We start from the raw sequence: 23,506 nt of genomic DNA on the forward strand, positions 1-23,506 counted from the left end.
GGTTCAATGCCCTTTGAGTGAAGACAGTTTTCCTCATCTCAGTTCTAAATAGTCTACCTTATATCCTGAGACTGCCCTGGTTCTAGACTCTAGTCATATGCCCCTCCCTCCCTCCATCCTCACCCCCCCCCCCCCCCCCCCCCCACACACACACACACACACACCACCCCCTCTCCGCCATTGCGAGTGTGGAGTCGAAGATTGGAAGTCGGAGAGGAGAGCAGAGGGCCAACAGCTGGAGAAAGGAACAATAGGAGATGGTGGTTCCGGAGCTGAAGAGTAAACATAACCAGCAAGGAGCAGGGGTCTGCAAAGCAAATACAGGGAGCTTGACCGGGAAGTTAAGGGAATCCGGATTAGTTAGCAAAGAGACGAGTCAGGAGAGGTGAGTGTCCCCCACAACCCAAAGATGTGCAGATTAGGTGGATTGGCCATATCTTTTTATTAAAACAGTAAAAAATATATACAAGGCCAAACGGTACAAACACTAATTTTGTGTTGGAGAAACAGGGTCCCCTCCCCTCAGTACCAATGTCCCGGGGAGGGGGGGGGGGGGGGGGGTGGGGGGTGGATTGCCTGATTATTAAAAAAGTTCACAACACATTTCTACACAAACAAATGGTACAAGCACTAAACTGCGCTGGAGAGACCAAATACCCTCACCTCTGAACCAACAGAAGGGAAAGGAAGGGGGGTGGTCGGGAGGGAGGAGAAAGGGGGGGTGGGGAGGGAGGGGAAAGGGGGGTGGGGAGGGAGGGGAAATGAGGGTGGTGGGGAGGGAGGGGAAAGGAGGGTGGTGGGGAGGGAGGGGAATGGGGGGGAAGAGGGGAAAGGAGGGTGGTGGGGAGGGAGGGGAAAGGAGGGTGGTGGGGAGGGAGGGGAAAGGGTGGTGGGGAGGGAGGGGAAAGGAGGGTGGTGGGGAGGGAGGGAAAAGGAGGGGGGAAGAGGGGAAAGGAGGGTGGTGGGGAGGGAGGGGAAAGGAGGGTGGTGGGGAGGGAGGGAAAAGGAGGGTGGTGGGGAGGGAGGGGAAAGGAGGGTGGTGGGGAGGGAGGAGAAAGGGGGGGTGGGGAGGGAGGGGGAAGGGGGGTGTGGGGAGAGAGGGGAAAGGAGGGTGGTGGGGAGGGAGGGGAAAGGAGGGTGGTGGGGAGGGAGGGGAAAGGGGGGGAAGAGGGGGAGGGAGGGGAAAGGAGGGTGGTGGGGAGGGAGGGAAAAGGAGGGTGGTGGGGAGGGAGGGGAAAGGAGGGTGGTGGGGAGGGAGGGGAAAGGAGGGTGGTGGGGAGGGACGGAGAAAGGAGGGTGGTGGGGAGGGAGGGAGCCCAATAGGACACTGCCTGAACTATCTACGGAGGCAGAAAAACTGAACGCTAAATTGCCCCTTAATTGAAAAAAAATAATTGGGTGCTGTAAATTTTAAAGAAAGGACAGGTGAGTGTGCTTTTCCGAATGAACTGTATTACCATCCAGCCAGCATCATGCCTTTGGATAAAACAATCCTTCCACTTTCAATCACAGACTGTACATTCAATTTCTAGACAGGACTGTAAATTATAAGATCTTGATCTTTAAGTAGCTATTTAGAACCATAGCATAGAACCATAGAATCCATACAGTGCAGAAGGAGGTCGTCAGCCCATCAAGTCTGCACCGACCCTCTGAAAGAGCCCCTACCTATGCCCACTACACTGCTCTATCCTTGTAACTCCACCTAACCTACACATCCTTGGACACTAAGGGGCAATGGATCAGGGTCAATCCACCTAACCCGCATATTTTTGGACTGTGGGAGGAAACCGGAGCACCCGGAGGAAACCCACGCAGACACGGGGAGAACGTGCAGACTCCACACAGACAGTGACCCAAGCCGGGAATCGAACCCAGGTCCCTGGCACCGTGAAGCAGTAGTGCTAACCACTGTGCTACCGTGCTGCCCCTATTTTATTTTGGAGAAGTTTAAAATCTGTTTAAAATTTGTGTTACTTTTAAATTCCAGTAATATGTGAAATTGAAAATGAATTGTGAAAGACCTGGATTTGTGTTGGAAAGTTTAACTAGAAGCTGAAGTAGTGGTTGTCTTTTCAGGCACAGGCCTTGTATTGTACATGTTATATTGGTGTAGCCTTTCGGTATGCTCTGACTGGGTCAGTGTTCCGAGGTCTGTTGTTGAATGCACTCATTAATGATTCAAATTCCTGCCCCGTCAGCATGTGTCAATACCCGCTGGAGAGTACCTGATCTGGTGTAACACACACCCAGCTCTTTATTCAGTCTGATACACGTCACATTATGTGGATGGGAGGGGAGGATTTGTTCTGGTAACTTACTGATATCTCAAATATTGAAAGCTGTGTGTTTGAGATGACAGGGCCCCTCCTTGCTGCTGTAAAGGGAAGAAAATACGGTGTGATTAAATTTGATGTTATGAAATCCTCTGCTAATCCATAGAGAACTGAAATATATTGCCCTGTGCAATTGGAGAAACCTGTGAGTGAGCAACAAGAATGACTGAAATAGAGACACTGCAGAGTGGGGACAATAGATAGAGTGAAGAAATTCATTTTAAAACTAGTCCCATTCCCATTCAGTCCTGTACCCGCGCACTTCCTCAAAGCTTTACAGCAACGATATTGGGCTACTTTTGAAAATTGAATCTTTCAGTAGCCTTGCTTAAAATACATATTTCTGTTAATGGTGACTCAGACGATGTTGTAATGTTATAATAACTAGGAACAGGAGTAGACTATTCAGCCCTTCGAGCCTATTATAATATTCAGGGAGATCATGGCTGATCTTCTACATGTAGCACAGTGGTTACCACTATTGCTTCAAAGCTACAGGATCCCAGGTTCGATTCCCGGCTTGGGTCACTGTGCGGAGTCTGCACATTCTTCCCTGCATGAGTTTCCTCCGGGTGTTCAGGTTTCCTCCCACAGTCCAAAGATGTGCAGGTTAGGTGGACTGGCCAAGCTAAATTGCCCTTCGTGTCCAAAAAGGTTGGGTGGGGTTCCTGGGTTAAGGGGATAGGGTGGAGGTGTGGGTTTGGGTAGGGTGCTCTTTCCAAGGATCAGTGCAGACTTGATCGGCCAAATAGCCTCCTTCCGCACTGTAAATTCTATGATTCAACACCATTTTCCTGCACTATCCTCGTTTCCATCAAGGTTTTTACCATGTAGAAACCTATCAATCTCAGTCTTGAACATACTCAAACTGAGCCTTCAAAATCCTCTGGGGCAGAGAATTCCAAAGATTCACCATCCTCTGAGTGAAAAAATCCCCCCTCAGCTCTGTCCTAAATGTCTTCCCCTTATTCTGACACCATGTCCCCTGGTTCTGATCACGCCGCAGAGGAAATATCCTTCCTACATCTACTCTGTTGAGCCCTGTAAGAATGTTGTGTATTTGAATGAGATAATCACTCATTCTTCTTGAACAAAGCTCCAGTCTATTTAATCTTTATTCACAGGACAATCCCACCATCCCAGGAATTAGTTTGGTGAATCTTCATTGCATTCCTACTATTGCAAGTATATCTTAGTTTGGTAAGGAGACCAAAACTGCCCACAATATAGCCTCAAGAAGGTTCTGTATAATTGCAGTAATGCTCTTGTAATAAAGACCGTCACACCATTTGTCTTCTGAATTGCTCGCTCTACCTGCATGTTAGCTTTCAGTGACTCATGAACAATTCACCCAAGTCCCAGTGATGTTCAATACGTAGCCTCTCACCTTTTAGAAAATTCTCAATTTTTTTCTGACCAAAGTGGATAATTTCAATTTTTCCATATTGTATTCCATTTGCCTATTTGATGCTCACTCCTTTGCCTCCCTAAATCCCTTGAAATGTCTTTACACCCTACTCACAAGTTGCACTTCCATCTATTTTTTTGTCATCTGCAAACTTGGAAATATTACACTTGATCCCCACATCCAAATCATAGATCATAGAATTTACAGTGCAGAAGGAGGCCATTCGGCCCATCGAGTCTGCACCGGCTCTTTCAAAAAGCACCCTACCCATGCCACACCTCCACCCTATCCCCATAACCCAGTACCCCACCCAACACTAAGTGCAATTTTGGACACTAAGGGCAATTTAGCATAGCCAATCCACCTAACCTGCACATCTTTGGACTGTGGGAGGAAACCGGAGCACCCGGAGGAAACCCACGCACACACGGGGAGAACGTGCAGACTCCGCAGATAGTGACCCAAGCCAGTAATCGAACCTGGGACCCTGGAGCTCTGAAGCAATTGTGCTAACCACTGTGCTACCGTGCTGCCCAAATCAGTCTATAGATTGTGTGAATAGCCGGGGCCCCAAGCACTGATCCTTGTGGTACCCCACTAGTCACAGTCTGTCAACCTAAAAATTACCCATTTATTCCTACTCTGTGTTTTCTGTCCGTTAACCAGTTCTCAATCCACGCCGATATATTCCCTCTATTCTCATGTGCTCTAATTTTGTTTATTGACCTCTTGTGTGGGACCTCATCAAAAGCTTTCTGAAAATCTAAATATACCATAATCAACTGGTTCTGCCTTATCTATCTGCTAGATCCTCATAACACTCCAACAGGTGTGTTACACACAATACACACAATGTTCCTTTCATGCATCCACACGGAATCTGTCCAATCCTATAATTTTCTTCAAAGTGCCCTCTTGTCACATCCTTTACTATGGATTCTAGTATTTTCCCTACTACTGATGTCAAGCTAGCAGGTTTGTAGTTTCCCATTTTCTCTCTCCCTCCTAAGATAGTGGGGTTCATTCGCCACCTTCCAATCTGCAGCAACCACTCCAGAGTCTATAGAATTTTGAAAGATGACCACCAATGCATCTCCTATCTCTCCACCTCTTTCACACTCTGGGATGTAGATCATTGGGTACAGGGGATTTATCGACTTGATATTTCATTAATTTCTCTAGTACTTTATAAAACATAGAACATTACAGCGCAGTACAGGCCCTTCAGCCCTCGATGTTGCGCCTGCCTGTGAAACCACTCTAAAGCCCATCTACACTATTCCCTTATCTTTGTTTTACCAATATTAATATCTTGCAGTCCCTCATTTACACTCGTCCCCTGATTCTCTGTTATTTCTTGGAGGTTTTTAATATTTCCCTCTGCGAAGACAGACACTGAGGGTGGAATTCTCCCAAAGCGCCCGTGGTGGGTTTGGATGTGGGCACAGAGAATCTGGTGGAAGCCAAAAAGTTGGTAATGTGCTGGTGGGTAGTGTGAACATCATTTGCCTCCCATGAATGGTCATTAAAACAGCTGCCCGGTAGTGTCCCGTCAGGCCTTCCAATCTTGTGTTACGCCAGCGGAAAATCACGTCGGCGTCAAACTTGACTTCTGGAGAGTAGCGTGCACAAGATGGTCCTCATTTGGCAAGAGACTTTGAAGTGAGTGCAAGGAATGTTTCTGCCTTAGTGCTACACTGATCCTGGAGAGTTCTCCATCACTCTGCCGGGGCAGATCGGTTCTTGCCCTCCATCCCCATGCCGAGCTGCTCTTCATGGATAGCATCATGTTGTCTGACCCACGGACCCTCTGTCGGTTCAGTTCAGAGGTTGGGAAGCACAGGGTCTGCATACCCCAGGTGCCCCATGCACACACCTGGTCCAGTTGGACAGCAGTATGCTGTGAGACCTGTGTAGCTGCTGCAGAAAGGTCCAAAGTTTGACGGAGTGGGAGAGGGGGGTGTGGTGGCTTGACGAAGGCAAGGGGACAATGTGGAAAAAGGGCTGGGTAAGGTGGTAAGGGGAGGTGAGAGTTCACGATTGCAGACGGGGGGGCAGGGATGTGGATGAAGAAGACGAACAATGGAAGAGAGAGGGAAGATCAAGGGGAGTGAAGCTGGACCCTGACGAGGCTGGATGAAAAGCTCTCAAACAAGGGGGCCAAAGGGATAGCACATTGTTCACTGGGAGGGGATGAATGAAGTATCCAGAGGTCCAAGTGGGGCAGGAGTGCCTCGTAGGTGATGGGCTCGGGAGAAGACGTTGAATTGAGGAACAGGCTTCCTTTTGTGGTTGCTTCCCTTTTCCTTCTGGGTCGCTGACATTCTGCACGGTATGGTGAAGGCAGGTGTGCTGGAGAGAGTGACACGAGTGTGCTGGACTGGTATTTAAATATGGCACCAGGACCATTAAACCTGTCAACTGAGGGCGGGCAGACGAATCGGCTGCGGGCCAACCAGGAGAGTTGGAGGGGAACTTGTCTGTGCATAATTAATTAGGTTCTAAGAGCAGATTCTGGCACGGGACCCTGCCATTCTGGTTGGCAGGCAGGTAACCCTGGAGCTGCCCACTGCACTTAGCCTGAAGATGGGAGAAATTCACCCTAACTATTTGTTTCATTTTTCTTCCATTTCCTTATTCCTTATTATAAATTCTGAAGACTTACTGAAGATTGAGCCACACCCCTAGCCAGGAAAGTCTGTAAATAATAATAATTAATAATAAATACAAGAGAGTTGAAGATAAAAGGGAAACAATATATTTGAAGAAGAATTGAAGACTTAGGGGCTGCATATGAGATCTTGATTAAGGAAATATTTGCTGGAGACAGACCTGTGAACACCAGCTGTTGCCACCCTCAGAGAGGCAAAGCCTGTGTAAGATTTCCCCGAGTGGTAATGTTACTGGAATTTCTATAGATTAGAAAATCTATAAGGACTGTTGCCATCAAGAGAGAGTTTAGCTGAGTTTCTTCACATTATATTTTAGGAAATGTTTGAAGAGCATGTTTTTTGTGTAAATATGTTAGAATCATAGAATCTCTACAGTGCAGAAGGATTTCAACTAACCTGCACATCTTTGGACTGTGGGAGGGAACCGGACCCGGTGGAAACCCACGCGACACGGTGAGAAAATGCAGACCCACACAATATTACCCAAGGTCGGAATTGAATCCAGATCCCTGGCGCTGTGAGGCAGCAGTGCTAACCACTGAGCCTTGTTCTTGTGTCTTCAAGTGCTTTTTATTTAATAAATGTTTAAATTTAATATCTAAAATCTTCACAAGTGGTCTGCAATTTACTTATCTTGACTTCAGATACCTCCTCATAATATACAAATTGAAAACTATTCTGGCAGCTTGCTCGAGTTTCCCTTTGGGATTTGGGCCTGGCACTTACCATCTTCTCCACCCTCACACCAACCCCATCAGTCTACTCTTGATCATCGGCAAGATGGTGGCAGGGCTCGTTAACAATATCAAGCAGCACTTAGACTCAGCACTAACCTGCTCACTGATATTTAGTTTCTGTTCTGCCAGGGTCACTAGGCTCCTAACTGGTAAAGACTGTCCAAATATGGGCAGAAGAGCTGGATTCAGGAGGGTGATGAGAATAATTGCTTTTGGCATTAAGACTGTATTGAACTGAATTTGGCATGAAGGATCTTCAGAAAAATTGAAGTCAATGGAATCGCAAAGAACAGGTTGGAGTCATACCGAGCACAAAGGTGTGGTTATTGGAGGCCAATCATCTCAGCCTTGGGGCATCACTGCAGGAGGCCCTCACCGTGGATACAATCAGAGTGCACAAGCAGATAAAGACTAAAATAGTGTAAAAAGAATTTAAAACCCGTATCTGAATGCACATAGCATCTGTAACAAAAGGAATCAATTGTTAGTACAGGGAGAGATTACCTAAAAGGCATTGCAGAGAGATATTTGAGAGGTGACCAAGGCTGGGACCTGAATATTGAAGGTATTTGACCTATCGGAATGTCAGGAAGCTCAGAAAAGGTGGAGAGGTAATTCTGTTCATTAGCTTTAAAGAGCAAGATGTGGAATCAGTTTTGGTAGAGATAAGAAATAGTAACAGTAAGAGTCATTAGTCAGGGCAGCTTATAGTAGTTACACTGTAGGACATGCCATTCACAAAGAAATAAATGGGATGTGTAAGAAAGGCACTGTGATAATCACTTGTGACTTTAATATACTTGGAGATTGACAAAATCAGATTTGCAGAGTTCATAATGTATTTTTGGGACAATTTCTTCGAGCAGTACAATGAAGAACCAACCAGGGAGCAGACTATCCTAAACCTGTGCAAAACATAGAACATTGAACATACAGTGTAGAAGGAGGCCATTTGGCCCATCGAGTCTGCACCGACCCACTTATGCCCTCACTTCCACCCTATCCCTATCCCCGTAACCCAATAACCCCTCCTAACCTTTTTGGACACTAAGGGCAATTTATCATGGCCAATCCACCTAACCTGCACGTCTTTGGACTGTGGGAGGAAACCGGAGCAGCCGGAAGAAACCCACGCAGACACGGGGAGAACGTGCAGACTCCACACAGACAGTGACCCAGCGGGGAATCGAACCTGGGGACCCTGGCGCTGTGAAGACACAGTGCTATCCACTTGTGCTACCGTGCTGCCCATTAGGACAGGATTAATCTATAACCTCATGGTAAAGGAGCCTCAAGGTAACAGCGATCGCAAAATTTCATGTTCAGTTTGAAATAGAGAGGTGTGGGCCCATGACAGTTTAAAAAATGTAATTCCTTTCTCAGAGTTACAACGTCAATACGCAGAGTGCATGTGGCAAGTCCCTATTGCTCCTTGCTTGCTCCAAAATCAATTCAAATTGAGGGAGATTTTACAGCTCTGCAAAGATTAGTGGTAGGTCAGAGCATTAGACAGATGTTAAGAACTTGCAAAGAATGACCGAAAATATAATAAAGAGGTTGAAAGCAGAGCATGAGAGAAAGCTAGCTAGTAATATAAAAACAGTAAAAATGTCTGCAAGTATTTGAATAGGAAAAGAGCAACTAAAACCAGTATTGGTCCTCTGGAGAGCGTGTCTGGGGAATTGAAGATTTTTTTAAAAATCATTCACGGTACGTGTGCATCGCTGGCTAGGCCAGCATTTATTGCCCATCCCTAGTTGCCCTTGAGAAAGTGGTGGTGAGCTGCCTTCTTGAACTGCTGCAGTCCCTGAGGTTGTAGGTACACCATGGTAGGGTCCTGGGTGTCCTTGCCCATAAGTCACTGAAGGCTGACATGCAGCTGGAGCAGGCTATTAGGAAGGTTAATAGAATGTTAGCCTTTATCACAAGAGGATTTGAGTGCAGTAGTGAGGTCTTTATTCCATTGTATAGAAGCTTGGTTAGACTGCACCTGGAGTACTGTGTGCAGTTTTAGTCCCCTTACCTCGGAGAAGACATTATTGTCATCGAGAGATGTTGTTCCTTTGTTTAAGAAGGGTAGCAAGAGTAATCCAGGGAACTACAGGCCGGTGAGCCTTACGTCAGTGGTAGGGAAATTACTGGAGAGAATTCTTCGAGACAGGATCTACTCCCATTTGGAAGCAAATGGATGTATTAGCGAGAGGCAGCACGGTTTTGTGAAGGGGAGGTCGTGTCTCACTAACTTGATAGAGTTTTTCGAGGAGGTCACAAAGATGATTGATGTAGGTAGGGTAGTGGATGTTGTCCATATGGACTTCAGTAAGGCCTTTAACAAGGTCCCTCATGGCAGACTGGTACAAAAGGTGAAGTCACACGGGATCAGGAGTGAACTGGCAAGATGGATACAGAACTAGCTAGGTCATAGAAGGCAGAGAGTAGCAATGGAAGGGTGCTTTTCTGATTGGAGGGTTGTGACTAGTGGTGTTCTGCAGGGATCAGTGCTGGGACCTTTGCTGTTCGTAGTATATATAAATGATTCGGAGGAAAATGTAGACCTAGAGGTCTACAAAATTATGAGGGGCACAGACAGAGTGGATAGTCAGAGGCTTTTTCCCAGGGTAGAGGGGTCAATTACAGGGGGGCATAGGTTTAAGGTACGAGGGGCAAGGATTAGAGGAGATGTACGAGGCAACTTTTTTTACACAGAGGGTAGTGGGTGCCTGGAACTCGCTGCGGGAGGAGGTGGTGGAAGCAGGGACGTTAATGACATTTAAGGGGCATCTTGACAAATACATGACTAGGATGGGATTAGAGGGATACGGACCCCGGAAGTGCATAAGATTTTAGTTTAGACGGGCAGCATGGTCGGCGCAGGCTTGGAGGGCCGAAGGGCCTGTTCCTGTGCTGTACATTTCTTTGTTCTTTGAGAGCGTAACGAAGATTCACCAGACTTGTTCCAGGGATGGTGGGACTGTCTTATGAAGAAAGATTGGGCAAACTGGGCCTGTATTCTCTAGAGTTTCGAAAAATGAGAGGTGATCTCATTGAAACCTGCAAAATACTTGAAGGAATGGACAGGGTAGATATAGGTAAGATGTTTCTCTTGGTACCAGAGTCTAGAACCAGGGGGCACAATTGCAAAATAAGGGGGAAGCCACTTATGACAGAGGTGAGGAGTTGTTTCTTTACACGGAGGGTCTCTATCTTTGGAATCTCTATCCCGGAGGCTGTGGATAAAGGTAGAGATTGTTACATTTCTGATTAACAATAAAGTAAAGGATTATGGGAATGGTGTGTGTAAAAGGAACTAAAGTGTCCGATTAGCAATGGTTGTATTGAATGGCGGAGCAGGCTCGATGGGCTGAATGGTCTACTTCTGTTCCTTTCTTCCTATAACTGGGTGTGGCAGGACTGCAGAGCTTAGATCTGATCCATTGGTTGTGGATCGCTTTGCTCTGTCTATCACTTGCTCCTTTGCTGTTTGGCACGGTGGTAATTGCAGCTTCACCAGGTTGGCACCTCATTGTTAGGTTGTGTGGTGTTGCTCCTGGAATGCTCTCCTGCACTCTTCATTGAGCCTGGGTTGATCTCCCTGCTTGTTGGTAATGGTAGAGTGGGTGTTATGCCAGGACCATGAGGCTATTGATTGTAGTTGTTTACAATTCTGCTGCTACACCTGATGGCTTACAGAGCCTCATGGATACCCAATCTGAGTTGCTAGATCTGTTCAAAATCTCACTCATTTCGCGTGGTGGTAGTTTTTCAAAACGTGATGGAGGGATCTTCATTGTGAAGGGGGGCATCTCCTCAAGGACTGTCATGGAGAGGTGCATCTGTGGCAAGCAGGTTGGTGAGGATGAGGTCTTGTAGGCTTTCCCCTCTTGGTATGGATAGTCAGAGGCTTTTCCCCAGGGTAGAGGGGTCAATTACTAGGGGGCATAGGTTTAAGGTGAGAGGGGCAAAGTTTAGAGTAGATGTACGAGGCAAGTGTTTTACGCAGAGGGTAGTGGGTGCCTGGAACTCGCTGCCGGAGGAGGTGGTGGAAGCAGGGACGATGGGGACATTTAAGGGGCATCTTGACAAATATATGAATAGGATGGGATTAGAGGGATACGGACCCCGGAAGTGTAGAAGATTGTAGTTTAGTCGGGCAGCATGGTCGGCACGGGCTTGGAGGGCCGAAGGGCCTGTTCCTGTGCTGTACATTTCTTTGTTCTTTGTTCTTTGTTCTCTCACCACCTGCTGCAGACCCAGTATTGCGGATATGTCCTTTTGGACTTGGCCAGTTCCATCAGTAATGGTGCTACTGAGTTACTGTTGCTCATGGGCATTTAGGTCCCCCACCCAGAGTATATTCTGTGCCCTTGCCACACTTAGTGCTTCTTCCAAATGGTATTCAATATGGAGGCGTAATGAGGACGGTGCGGTCGGCGGAGGTGATCAGCAGGGGATCTCCTTGCCCATGTTTGACCTGATACCGTGAAACCTCATGGAGTCCAGAGTCGATGTTAAGATCTGCTTGGGTAACTCCTTCCTGGCTGTATACCACTGTGCCACCTCCTCTGATGGGTCTGTTCTGTCGTTGGGACAGGACATAGTCAGGAATGGTGATGGTCTCTAAGACATTGTCTGTAAGATATGATTCTGTGAGTATGACTGTGTCAGGCTATTGCTTAATTAGTCTGTGAGACAGCTCTCCCAATGTTGGCACAAGCGCCCAGATGTTAGTAAGGAGGACTTTGCAGGGTTGACTGGGCTGAATTTGTCATTGCCGATGCCTAGGTTGAGGCCAGGTGATCTATCCAGTTTCATTCCTTTTTATTATTTGGTTTGATATAACTGGCTTGCTGGGCCATCTCAGAGGGCATTTAAGAGTCAACCACATTGCTGTGGGTCTGGAGTCACATGTAGGTCAGACCAGGTAAGGACGGCAGATTTCCTTCCCTAAAGGACATTAGTGAACCAGATGGGTTTTTGCAGCAATGGTTTCATGGTTTCTGTTGCAAAGACTAGATTTTTAATTCTACGTTTAAGCTGAATTTAAATTCCACCATATGCCCCGGTGGGATTCGCTTGGGCCTCTGGATTACTCATACAGTGATAATATCACTATGGCACTACCTACCCTGAGTTTTAAGGGTCATTACGTGTGACAGCTGATGAACTGTAGAATGAAATCTATCTCATTGAGGACAGAGAAATATAACAGTCCCTGACAACATATGCATATCAAACATAGTCTTGTTTAATGATGGATATTTTCGAATCATAACAGCGCAGAAGGAGGCCATTCAGCCCATCGAGTCTGCACTGACCCTCTGAAAGAGCATCCTACCTATCCCCGTAACCCAGTAACCCCACCTTACCTTTTGGACACTAAGGGTAATTTATCATGGCCAATCCACCTAACCTGCACATTTTTGGACTGTGGGAGGAAACCAGAGCACCCGGAGGAAACCCAGGCAGACATTGGTGAGAAAGTGCAAATTCCACACGGACAGTGACCCAAGGCGGGAATTAAACTCGGGTCCCTGGCGCCGTGAGGCAGCAGTGCTAACCACTGTGCCATCATTCTTCGTTTACAAAGTATTTACAACAGCTTGATTCAACAGGAGCCACCTCTACCCTTCTTTATCAAATCGCATATCCTTCTATTCCTGTCTCTCTCATGTTTTTGTTCAGTTTCTCCATAAATGCATCCATGTCATTCGTCTCAACAACCCCTTGTAGTGCGTCACACATTCCCGCCACTTCCTATATTCCCAATTGGATTAGTTAGTTATCCTAAAGGGGCTGGTTTAGCACAGTGGGCTAAACAGCTGGTTTGTAATGCAGAACAATGCCAGCAGCACGGGTTCAATTTCCGTACCGGCCTCCCTGAACAGGTGCCAGAATGTGGCGACTAGGGGCTTTTCACAGTAACTTCATTGAAGCCTACTTGTGCCAATAAGCGATTATTATTACACAGTTATGGGCCCTAATTCTAATCTTGCGAAAAGAAAGCAACATTTTTTCCACATTTACCCAATCAAACCCTTTCATAATCTTCAATACCTCGATCAGGTCACCTCAGCCTTCCCTTTCCCAGTGAAAAGAGCTGCAACCTGCTCAGTCTTTCTGAAGAGCAGAAGCTCTTGCTCTGTATCATTCCATTGTACTTTGTTGTACCTTCTCCAGTGCCTCTATATTTATAATATGGATTCTAGAACTCCATATTATAACTGGAACTTGGATACTTGTCCACACATTCTGATCTTAATCATGACTCGACTATCTGGACCTAATTGAAAGCTTATTGAAAATCCAAATATATTACATCTGCCGGATAACCCTTGTTTATCTGTAACTTCAACAAACTCAGTCAGGTTGGTCAGGTTTAAAAGCTATGTTGATGTTGTATTTTCTATCTCTAGTCAGTTTTAGTTTAATGTCAGTTTGCATTTCAATTTCTGAGTAAATAAATTGTTGTGAATTTCTGTATGAATACACATTTATGTATGATGTTGTTATATTGTTTTATTGTTGACATTGCACTTTTTGCATGAATATACATTTTAGTAATTCAATTGATGCCAGCACTGCCTAACAATGTGGTTACTTTCACATCACAGGCACAGAACAAACAAACTGGAATTCTTGCTGCAGCAAAGGTGATCGAAACAAAGAGTGAGGAAGAGCTGGAAGATTATATTGTCGAAATTGATATCCTAGCATCATGTGATCACCATCATATCGTCAAGCTGCTTGATGCATTTTACTATGAAAACAAGCTGTGGGTAAGAGGCATTCCTCCCGTCAGTAATACCAATGCTTAGGTTGAACACGAGCTTCCATCTCTGGGACTTTGGATGTCATTTCACATCTAATTTGAAGGGCAGCACCTTTGTGAATGCAACACTCCCTCAGCATTATATTATACAATATTTTTAGATTCCTTTCATGTACACTGTCAATCTCTTCTCATACTTTCTCTTTGCCTTTTTTATTTCCTTTTTCACTTTTCTGAGCTTTCTATATTCAACCTGATTTTCTCTTGTATCTCTCCGTCATCCACACCATTTTCTGCTTCATCCTACTCTCCATTTCTTTCATCATTCAGAGAGCTCTAACATTCGTTGACCTACCTTTCCCCCTCATAGAAATATAGCTCGATTTTACATGCGCCATTTCCTATTTAAAGATGGCTCTTTGTTCCATTACAGTTTTGCCGTGGGGAAATTTTGTTTCCCGTTTACCTGGGGCAGACTTTTTCTCAACCCACTGAAATTGGTCGTCCTCGAGATCAGCATTTTTACTCTAAATTACTCCTTGTCTTTTTCCCTAGCTAATCTCGACCGTATGATAATATGGGGCGCGATTCTCCGATGCCGCGCCAGTTGGGAAAATTGCCTGCCGCGCCAGTTTTCCACGCGACACCGGTCCGACGCCCTCCCGCAATTCTCCCAAGCGGCGAGATCGGCCCCGTCGAGTTCGGCGCAGGCCGGAGAATCGCCCGAGACACCCAAAATGGCGATTCTCCGGCACCCCCGTTATTCTCCGGCCTGAATGGGCCGAAGTCCCGACGGCGTGACCCCAGTTCACACCGTCGCCGTTCACACCTGGTAAATAAAGTCGCCAGCCAGTCGTGCTGGCTGACGCTGAGCAGTGAGGAGGTGAGCGGACTGTTGCTGAGCTCCTGCAGACCGGGTCGGCTTCCCCGAGAACGCTGCGGCCAATGAGGGGGTGGGAGGGGGGGTGAGGGAGGGAGTGGAGGTGGGAGGGGGGGTGAGGGAGGGAGTGGAGGTGGGAGGGGGGTGAGGGAGAGTGTGGAGGGTGTCGTTCACCCGCGGATGCAACATGTAAGCCGCCCTGATCTGGCAGGACAGTGACGAGGACACGGCCGCAGGTTATTGTGTAGCTGATGGGCACAGGCGACTGGCACACTGGTGAGGAGGACGGTGTGAACTGACCGTTGGGCGCAGACAGTGACCAGGTGTTAGGCTGGCTGCGTATCTGCAGCGTGACCAGGCCACCGGGGCACACAGGTATCTCGTGCAACCCGGCTGCCGAGGTGTGGAAGAACCTCCGTGTAACATGTCGTTTCTCTGCCCCCCACCACCCTCCTGCAGGTCACCATGTATGCCAACCAGACAGCGATGGTCACAGCCGTGTTGGAGCCGCAGCACTGCAGGTGGCTATCCGGCAGCGTAGACTGCGACGGCCCACAGTGGCTGCAGATGCAGCGGCTGCTGCTGGAGCAGAGGGGATGGCCGAGGAGTGGCCCGTCGTCGCCGCGCAGGCCGCAGGCGCTCAGGCCCGGAATGTCCAGGGACCCCCAGACGGTGAGGAATGCACAGGAAGCGGGCACTGATATCAAAGTGCATGGGGGGGAGGAGGAGGAGCCACTGATGGTGGTGCCAGCGCGCCACAGGCATCCAGCAAGGCCGAGGGTGTACTGTGACAGAGTGTCGCTCGAGGCCCTAACAGACATCACCTGCAGGAGGAGACTATGGTTCAGCAGGGAGACGGTCGCACATATATGCCACCTCGTGGCACACCTCGCCCCACGTGGAATGGGAGGAGGACACGCGATACCAGTCTCCGTCAAGGTGACGGTGGCCCTAAACTTTTATGCGACCGGTTCCTTCCAGGCACCGAGCTGGGACCTATCCGGGATCTCACAGGCATCGGTCCACAGGTGCATCCGGGCCGTGACCGACGCCCTGTACGCCATCGCGGACAGATACATTAAATTCCCTGAGGAACGAGCACAGCAGGAAACACGGGCACGTGGATTCGCCAAGGTGGCCGGGATATCGATGGTCCAGGGTGTCATCGATGGTGTGCACATCCCCATGCGCCCGCCTGCAGACAACAGGGAAGTGTTCATGAACAGGAAGGGTGCATACTCCATGAACATTCAGGTGGTGTGCGACCCCCACATGACGATCATGCACGTGTGTGCAAGGTACCCCGGGAGTGTGCATGACGCCTACATTCTGGCACTGTTGTTCATCCCGCAATGTTCGATGGATGCCCCCCCCCGGCTGAGGGGTTGGTTGCTGGGCGACAGGGGCTATCCGTTGAGGTCATGGCTGCTGACGCCAATACGGAGGCCTCACACCAACGCGGAGAGCCTATACAACGAGGCCCATGCAGCAACCAGGGGTGTGGTGGAGCGGTGCTTCGGGCTGCTGATGATGCGATTCAGATGCCTGGACCGCTCCGGAGGGGCCCTGCAGTACCGGCCCGACAGGGTCGGTCCAATAGTTGTGGTCTGCTGTGCGATGCACAACATTGCCATGCAGAGGGGAGATGCCCCGGTGGAGGAGTCGGAGGGAGGACCCGACGGCACCGGAGCCAACGCAAACGAGGGGGATGGGGAAGAGGAGGATGCGGAGGATGAGGATGATGGCGTGCATCAGGGTGGGGGAGGGGTGCAGGACGCAGACACTGCCCGGGTGCTGGTTACGTCCAGGTGGCTGCACAACGGCACCGTCGAGGACAGCAGGCACGCGACGCGTTGGTGGCCGCACGGTTCATGCACCGTGGGGGAGGGATTCGCTGAACACTGCCACTTGCACCGTCACTCCTGTACACGGGCACCACACTGCACCCCCCCCTCCCCCGCACCTCTGCACCGCGTTCACGGCACCAATTCCACATCACCTCACCACTGTGGCACTACGGGATTGCACAGTGCTGATTGGGTAAGCGGGTGTGATCAGTGCCATGTTGAATGAAGACAGCCCGCTCTGCGATGAGCTGTGAGCTCAGATTCGCCAGCCAAGGTCTGACTCATGGCTATAGCTGAACCATGCACTCCGGTGGTCACAGCGTTCGTCACGGACACTTCATCACGTGCCCGTGTGGGGTTGCTGGCGTCGGAGTGCCGAGGACTACAGTGTCCGATTTTGGGAGGCGGGGGGAAAGGGACAGCACATCAGACACCGACGTTGAACCGCTCGTTAACCACAGCGTCACTCGGTCACCCTCACGAGCCCCCTGGCACCGGACATAGCACAGAGTCTTACAGGTTAAGTGCAACAGTGAGTTTAATTGTGACATTCACATACAAATGCCCTACCCCCTACAACTAAACTGTGCCCTGCACCCGTGCCAACTTACTATGTTATTATTATAGAATTTACAGTGCAGAAGGAGGCCATTCGGCCCATCAAGTCTGCACCGGCTCTTGGAAAGAGCATCCTACCCAAGGTCAACACCTCCACCCTATCCCCATAACCCAGTAACCCCACCCAACACTAAGGGCAATTTTGGATGCTAAGGGCAATTTATCATGGCCAATCCACCTAACCTGCACATCTTTGGACTGTGGGAGGAAACCGGAGCACTGGAGGAAACCCACGCACACACGGGGAGGACGTGCAGACTCCGCACAGACAGTGACCCAAGCCGGAATGGAACCTGGGACTCTGGAGCTGTGAAGCAATTGTGCTAACCACAATGCTACCGTGCTGCCCTTAATGTTTCGAACTTCTTTGCCTTACGGGCCCTACCACTACGTCTAGGTGTCTCCCCAAATGGTACAGCAGGAGTGGAGGCGGAATGCTGAGAATCACGCCCTGCGACATGGCTCCCCGTCGGCATGTGTTTCCTGTGGCGGCCGGGCTTCGATGGGCCAGGCTGCTCGGCGGGCGTGCTGGATGGCGTGGTGCCACCCTGTCCTGCCCACTGCCCACCAGATGCGCCAGGGATGGAACAGGGGGAGGCCGAGTGTTCAGGGACGCCCCTTGCTGGAGATACCGAGACGGGCCCCAGAACCACCACCTCCCTCGGGGAGCCCAGTGGCCCCCGGGCCTCACTGTGGGATGGAGATGCGCTCGGAGACATGCCCCGTCGCACCACCGACACCTGCCGCTGCCAGTCTTGGAGGCCTGCAGTGGTATCGACCATGGTCCGAATGTTCGCAGAGACGGAGCGCAGGGAGTGCGACATTCCTGCCAGACTCAACCAGTGAGTGCGCTACGCCATCCATCACGTGCGCCAGGCGGTCTATGCTCTCCGCGACTGACTGCTGGGACCGGGCCATGGCATGGTGAGACTCGGCCAGGGCCCGGAGAGCGGCGGCAATGTCGTGTTGGCTCTGAGATGGCTGCCTGTGAGAGGGCAGCCCTCTCCTGGGCCATGGATGACGCGTGCACGTGAAGCCCAACGCCTTGCAGAACCTGACCAATGGCCAAAACCGTTTCACCCATTGCCTCCACCGCGGACGCCACCCTTGCGGTATCAGCCTGGGTGGCTGCGATGAGCGGCACCACACCCTGCTCCTGGACGCGAATGAACTCCTCCAACTGCGTGTGCAGGTCCTGGAAGATGGCCCTCATCCCGTTATTCAGTCCCTGGGTGTCCACATGCATTGGGTGTCCGGGTGGGTCAAGTACATCCAGGAACCCGGGAACCGTCTGGGTGGCAGCTGCTTGCTGGGCCTGGGCTGCCCTCCGACCGTCCAGCCCCTCGGCTGCTCCAAACTCCACCTGCTGTACCGGCTCGGCTGTGTGGTGCGCACCAGACTGTGACCCGGGTGCCTCATCACTTATTTGCCCAACCGAGGTGAGTGTCTCTGTGATGGTGGATGGTGTGGGAGACAGCAGTGCCGCTAGCTCTAGGTCACCGTCCGTAAAGAAGTCTGGTGTGTCCTGGTCCCCCTCATGGCCCGGCGCAGGGTGCATGTGGCCCATGTGATGTTCCGCTCCAGGTGATTCCGTGGGCTGTGTGGCCGTCCTCTGTGCGTCACCGTCCACTGTCCCCGTCACTGTCGTGGCTCGTGGCCTTACCTTCGGGCAATGCACAGCCATCACTCTCGTCACTGTCCGTCCTGTGCCCCTCAGTATTGTCTCTGTCCGTCCTCTGTGCGTCCCCCTCCAGCGTCCCATACTGAGAGGATGGCCCTCCTGTCCGACCTCCTGCCACCCTCTGCCGTGCGTCCCTGGGTGCGGTTGAGGTTGCAGATGGTCGGCTGTGACTTGGCCGAGATGACCCTGGACGTTCGGCGGCTGGCCCTGGGGAACACAACGATATGGGGTTCGTTAGACACGCTGGGCCGGGTGTATGGTGGTGGTGGGGGCAGTGTATGAGGGGGGAGGGGATCGAGGGTGCAGTGGCCAGAGTGTGAGGAGGGAGGGGATCGGGGTGCAGTGGCCAGAGTGTGAGGGGGGAGGGGATCGAGGGTGCAGTGGCCAGAGTGTGAGGGGGGAGGGGATCGGGGGTGCAGTGGCCAGAGTGTGAGGGGGGAGGGGATCGGGGGTGCAGTGGCCAGAGTGTGAGGGGGCGATGACGGGCTTCTGCGCCTCCGACCTGGCATGTCGCGACCTCCCGGGTGGCGGATCCCCCAGCGATGTCCAGGGCCCTCTGCTCGTGAACGTTTAGGGGGTGCAGCACAGGAGAACCCCCTCCGGTTCTCATACGCTCACTTTGGTTGTGAGCTGTCTTGTCCTGTGGGGGGGTTGGGATAAAGCATCACAATTAGGCGGGTATCATCAGGGTGAGCAGATAGAGGCTATATTAATGGGGAGACAGTTGGAGCCACGCCATGGCATCTCTCCAGGGGGTCGTGGTGCTCATGTGGGTCGAGTACAAGGCTGTGCACCATGACCCCCCCCACCCCCCCTTCCACTTCCCCCCCCTCCCACCCCCCCCTTCCACTTCCCCCCCTCCCACTTCCCCCCCCCTCGTGCCTTGGGGGGGGTTGGTTGTAACCCTTGGGCACCCTCATGGCACTTACCCTGGCAGCCCGAGTGAGGTCGTGCAGCTTCTTCCGACACTGTTCCCCGGACCGGGGGGTGTGCCCCACAGCACTCGCAGTGGTGCCAATGTCACGCCAGCCACGCCTCACCGTGCTGGACGGCTGGCGACGCCAGCGTCTTGGGCAGAGGGTGGCCCTTCGTTGTTCAACCTCATTGAGGAGGGTGTCCAGGTCCGTGTCCCGGAACCTCGGTGCGGCTCGTCGGGGCTCAGCCATCTCTCCTCCTCCTGGGTCCTTCCGTGCGCGGATCGCGCCATTTGTGATGCTGCTCCGCGTCATTCGGGCGTCGCGCGCTTACGACGCGGCTTTCGCGCCACGCCCCCCCGAGTTCCTTGCGGCCCCGCTCCTAGCCCATTTTCAGGCCCTGAATCGGTCGCGATCTGGGCCGTTTCGCGCCGTCGTGAAACTCAACGGCGTTCACAACGGTGCGGGCACTTAGTCGCGGGAGCGGAGAATCCCGCCCATGATCACTGTTCCCTAAATGTTTTGCAACTGGCACTTGACCCATTGACATCAGTTTGTGAAATGAAATGAAAATCGCTTATTGTCACAAGTAGGCTTCAAATGAAGTTACTGTGAAAAGCCCCCAGTCACCACATTCCGGCGCCTGTTCGGGGAGGTTGGTACGGGAATTGAACCCACGCTGCTGACCTGCCTTTGTCTGCTTTAAAAGCCAGCGATTTAGCCCAGTGTGCTAAACCAGCCTCCTTCTGACCATTCTTTGATCTTGGCAGCACGGTTCCCAGCACTTCATTGAAGCCTACTTGTGACAATAAGCGATTTTCATTTCATTTCAGTGTGCTAAAGCAGCCCCTTGTGGTGCCAGTTGTGACTCAGTGGAAAGTTCTTTCGTGTCTGGGTTGGGAAAATGTGGGCTCCTATCCCACCCCAGAAGTATGAGCACGAATACCTATGCTGACACTGCTGTGTCATGGCCAATCCACCGAACCAGCACACCTTTGGACTGTGGGAGCACCAAGAGGAAATCCACGCAGACATTGGGAGAATTTACAAACACAGACAGTGACCCAAGGCCAGATGTGAACCCGGGGTCCTGGCACTGTGAGGCAGCAGTGCTAACCACTGTGCTACTGTGCTGCCGTTAAATGTTCAACCAAGAGCCCATCTGCCCTCTCGGGAAATGGAAAAAGATCTTCTGGTGCTATTTTGACAGAGCCGGTGGGGTTACCCAGTGCCCTGACCTATACTTCTCCATCGTCAACATGATTAAAACTGATTCTCTGGTTATCATTGGTTTGCGAGATCTTGCTGTGTGCGGCCACAGAAGCACCTACCTGTTCCCCTAACTAATGAATCCCTATCACTATTGCTCTTCTCTTCTCTCCCTCTCTCTCTTCTCTCCCCCCCGCCCCACCACCCACCCACACAGCCGAGCAACCCGTCTCTGACTGCACTCTCCTGAGGAACCAGAGGTGAAATTCACCAGAATAAAAGCATTGGCTAATGCATTGTTGTTTGACTAGAGAGAGTCCATGGGGATTTGATGTGTTTGAAGCCTGGTGAGATAATGTCATTGTTGGGTGGAGCTGAGGCATTCAGGCATTTTGAGAAAGCTTTTGAGTGGAGTTTTGATCTGGCTAACTTATAAATCACAAGTAAAGCCTTTTGCTCTCACGGTAGGATAGTACACAAAAATGATTAATAGTGTTTAAAGCCATGAAGACTTGTCTGAGGACAAGGAAGAAGCTGAAACAAACCAGGCAAACAGCTCATTGAAGATATCTAGCCAGAGTCTGCAGGTGTTCTAACAGGAGCCAAATCTGTTCTGGAAAGCAATTATTCCTCTGTGCCATTGCGATGGATTGAGAGCTGTGTGTTTTATTTCCTCATTGTTTAATTGGGAATAGAGATAGCAGTTGAGTATTGTATTTACTGTATTGAGTAGTATTGTTTAAAGGGTATTTGTAAGTTATTTTCGGGTTTGATGTTAAAGAGTTTAATATTGTGTTAATAATGAAGTTTTGTTTTAAAATACCAAATCCCTATTTTTTTTTACACAGTCACCTTGGAGCGAAGTATTCTTTCTCGCACAGTCTTAAAAAAATAAACAAATATATTGGGGTTTTGGTCCAGTACCTAACTGGTACTGTTGGGGCCTGGTCTGGGGTTGTAATAGAAGTGGCACCATATTCAAGAATTTTGGTGAGGAAAGTCAGGTTCAAGATAGGGAAGTTTACAGGGAGGAGGGTTCCAGATGTATGGATGGGGAGCTGTGCCTGTGATCTCTTCTGTAGAACAAAATTCAAACAAACAATTCCTTGATCAGTAGTAGTAAATGGAACTTGAGGTTTTAATTCATCCAGTCCTTGTGAAAATATTATTAACAAAGACTTTACATAATTTTATTCTCAATAGAATTTGTATTGAGAGCAGACCTTCCAGAGTATATGCACAAGAACATATATGTGCTCGAGTTGGAATGAATTGAGTAGCGGTGTTCCATAGCTGGGACCTATTAATACTTATTTATATTTATTAATTAATTGTATGATATCATTGAGGTGCATTGTCCAAGATGACACAAAGATTGGTGGTATAGTGAGACATTTTGATGGGAGCATAAAACTACAAGAGATGTTGATCGAGTGGACAAAACTGTGACTGTGTGATTTCAAGACAGGCAAAGGTGAGATCATCTATTTTGAGCGAAACTAAAGTTAGTTTGAAGTCCATGGTGAGAAACTCGGAGCAGTGCTGGTCCAAGGAGGTAACGGTCCACGTGTGCAGTTGAGTAAAACGGAAGGTTTGATGGCATGGTGTTATTACTGGACTAGTAATCCAGAAGCCTGAATAATGATCCAAAGATCCAGGCTTTACAGAAATTCTGTAAATTCTGTAAAGCCTGGATAATGATCCAAAGAAATTAGTTCAAATCTCACCATGGCGGCTGGGGGGAATCAAAATTCAGTAAAACAAAAGTAAATCGAAAAAACCTAATATCAGAGGTGCTTTCAGCAAGGATATCTGCCTTTGCCTAGTCTGACTTACTTGTGATTCCTGACTCTCACTTAACTCTGAAATGACCTAGCAGGCCACTCGAGGTTAATTGGGGATCAGCAATATGCAGTGAAACAGGTGTAGTGGTCAGGTGTAAAAATAAATTAAAAGATTAAGAAATGGAATATGAGGGGGAGGAACTGCATTTAATTCCTTATGGAGCCCCAACATTTTAGAAAGATACTTGAATTCCCAATGACTAACTTAAAGGTGCATGACAAGTTTCAAGACCTTTACTGTAACACACAAACGTAAAGCACCATTGACTAAAAATGTGATGAATGTCGGAATTTAAGATATATTCTATTACATGTATTTGGTGCAGCAAGTGTTAAAAGCCTAGATTAGTATGTGAATGACTGCTGTAGTGGTATGTTTAAAAATCCTGGTTTGTAAGACAGCCAGGCTTTTTGAGAGCAAGGGGTGCAATTAAAGCATCATAAAAGCTTGGGTCAATGGATTTTTGTTTATATTAAGAGGGTTTCCTGTGGAGTAGTTAATTAGATACAGTGTGTGCAGTTAGTAAGAGAACCAGGCATTTTGCAGAAAAGCAGGCAGTTTGGGTTTTAGATCCGGATGTTCTATGGGCC

At 49.5% G+C, this 23,506-nt stretch overlaps 1 protein-coding gene across 1 annotated transcript in view; it reads left to right on the forward strand.

Annotated features, from left to right (window-relative positions):
- The window catches only part of slka (STE20-like kinase a), a 193,031-nt gene that overhangs the window by 52,187 nt on the left and 117,338 nt on the right, over window positions 1-23,506 (forward strand). Inside the window, 1 exon segment of the mRNA XM_072479761.1 lies at window positions 13,765-13,929. Coding sequence (XP_072335862.1) covers window positions 13,765-13,929 — 165 coding nt within the window.

This window comes from Scyliorhinus torazame, chromosome 16 (assembly GCF_047496885.1).
Source record: "Scyliorhinus torazame isolate Kashiwa2021f chromosome 16, sScyTor2.1, whole genome shotgun sequence".
In the NCBI taxonomy this organism is placed as follows: domain Eukaryota; kingdom Metazoa; phylum Chordata; class Chondrichthyes; order Carcharhiniformes; family Scyliorhinidae; genus Scyliorhinus; species Scyliorhinus torazame.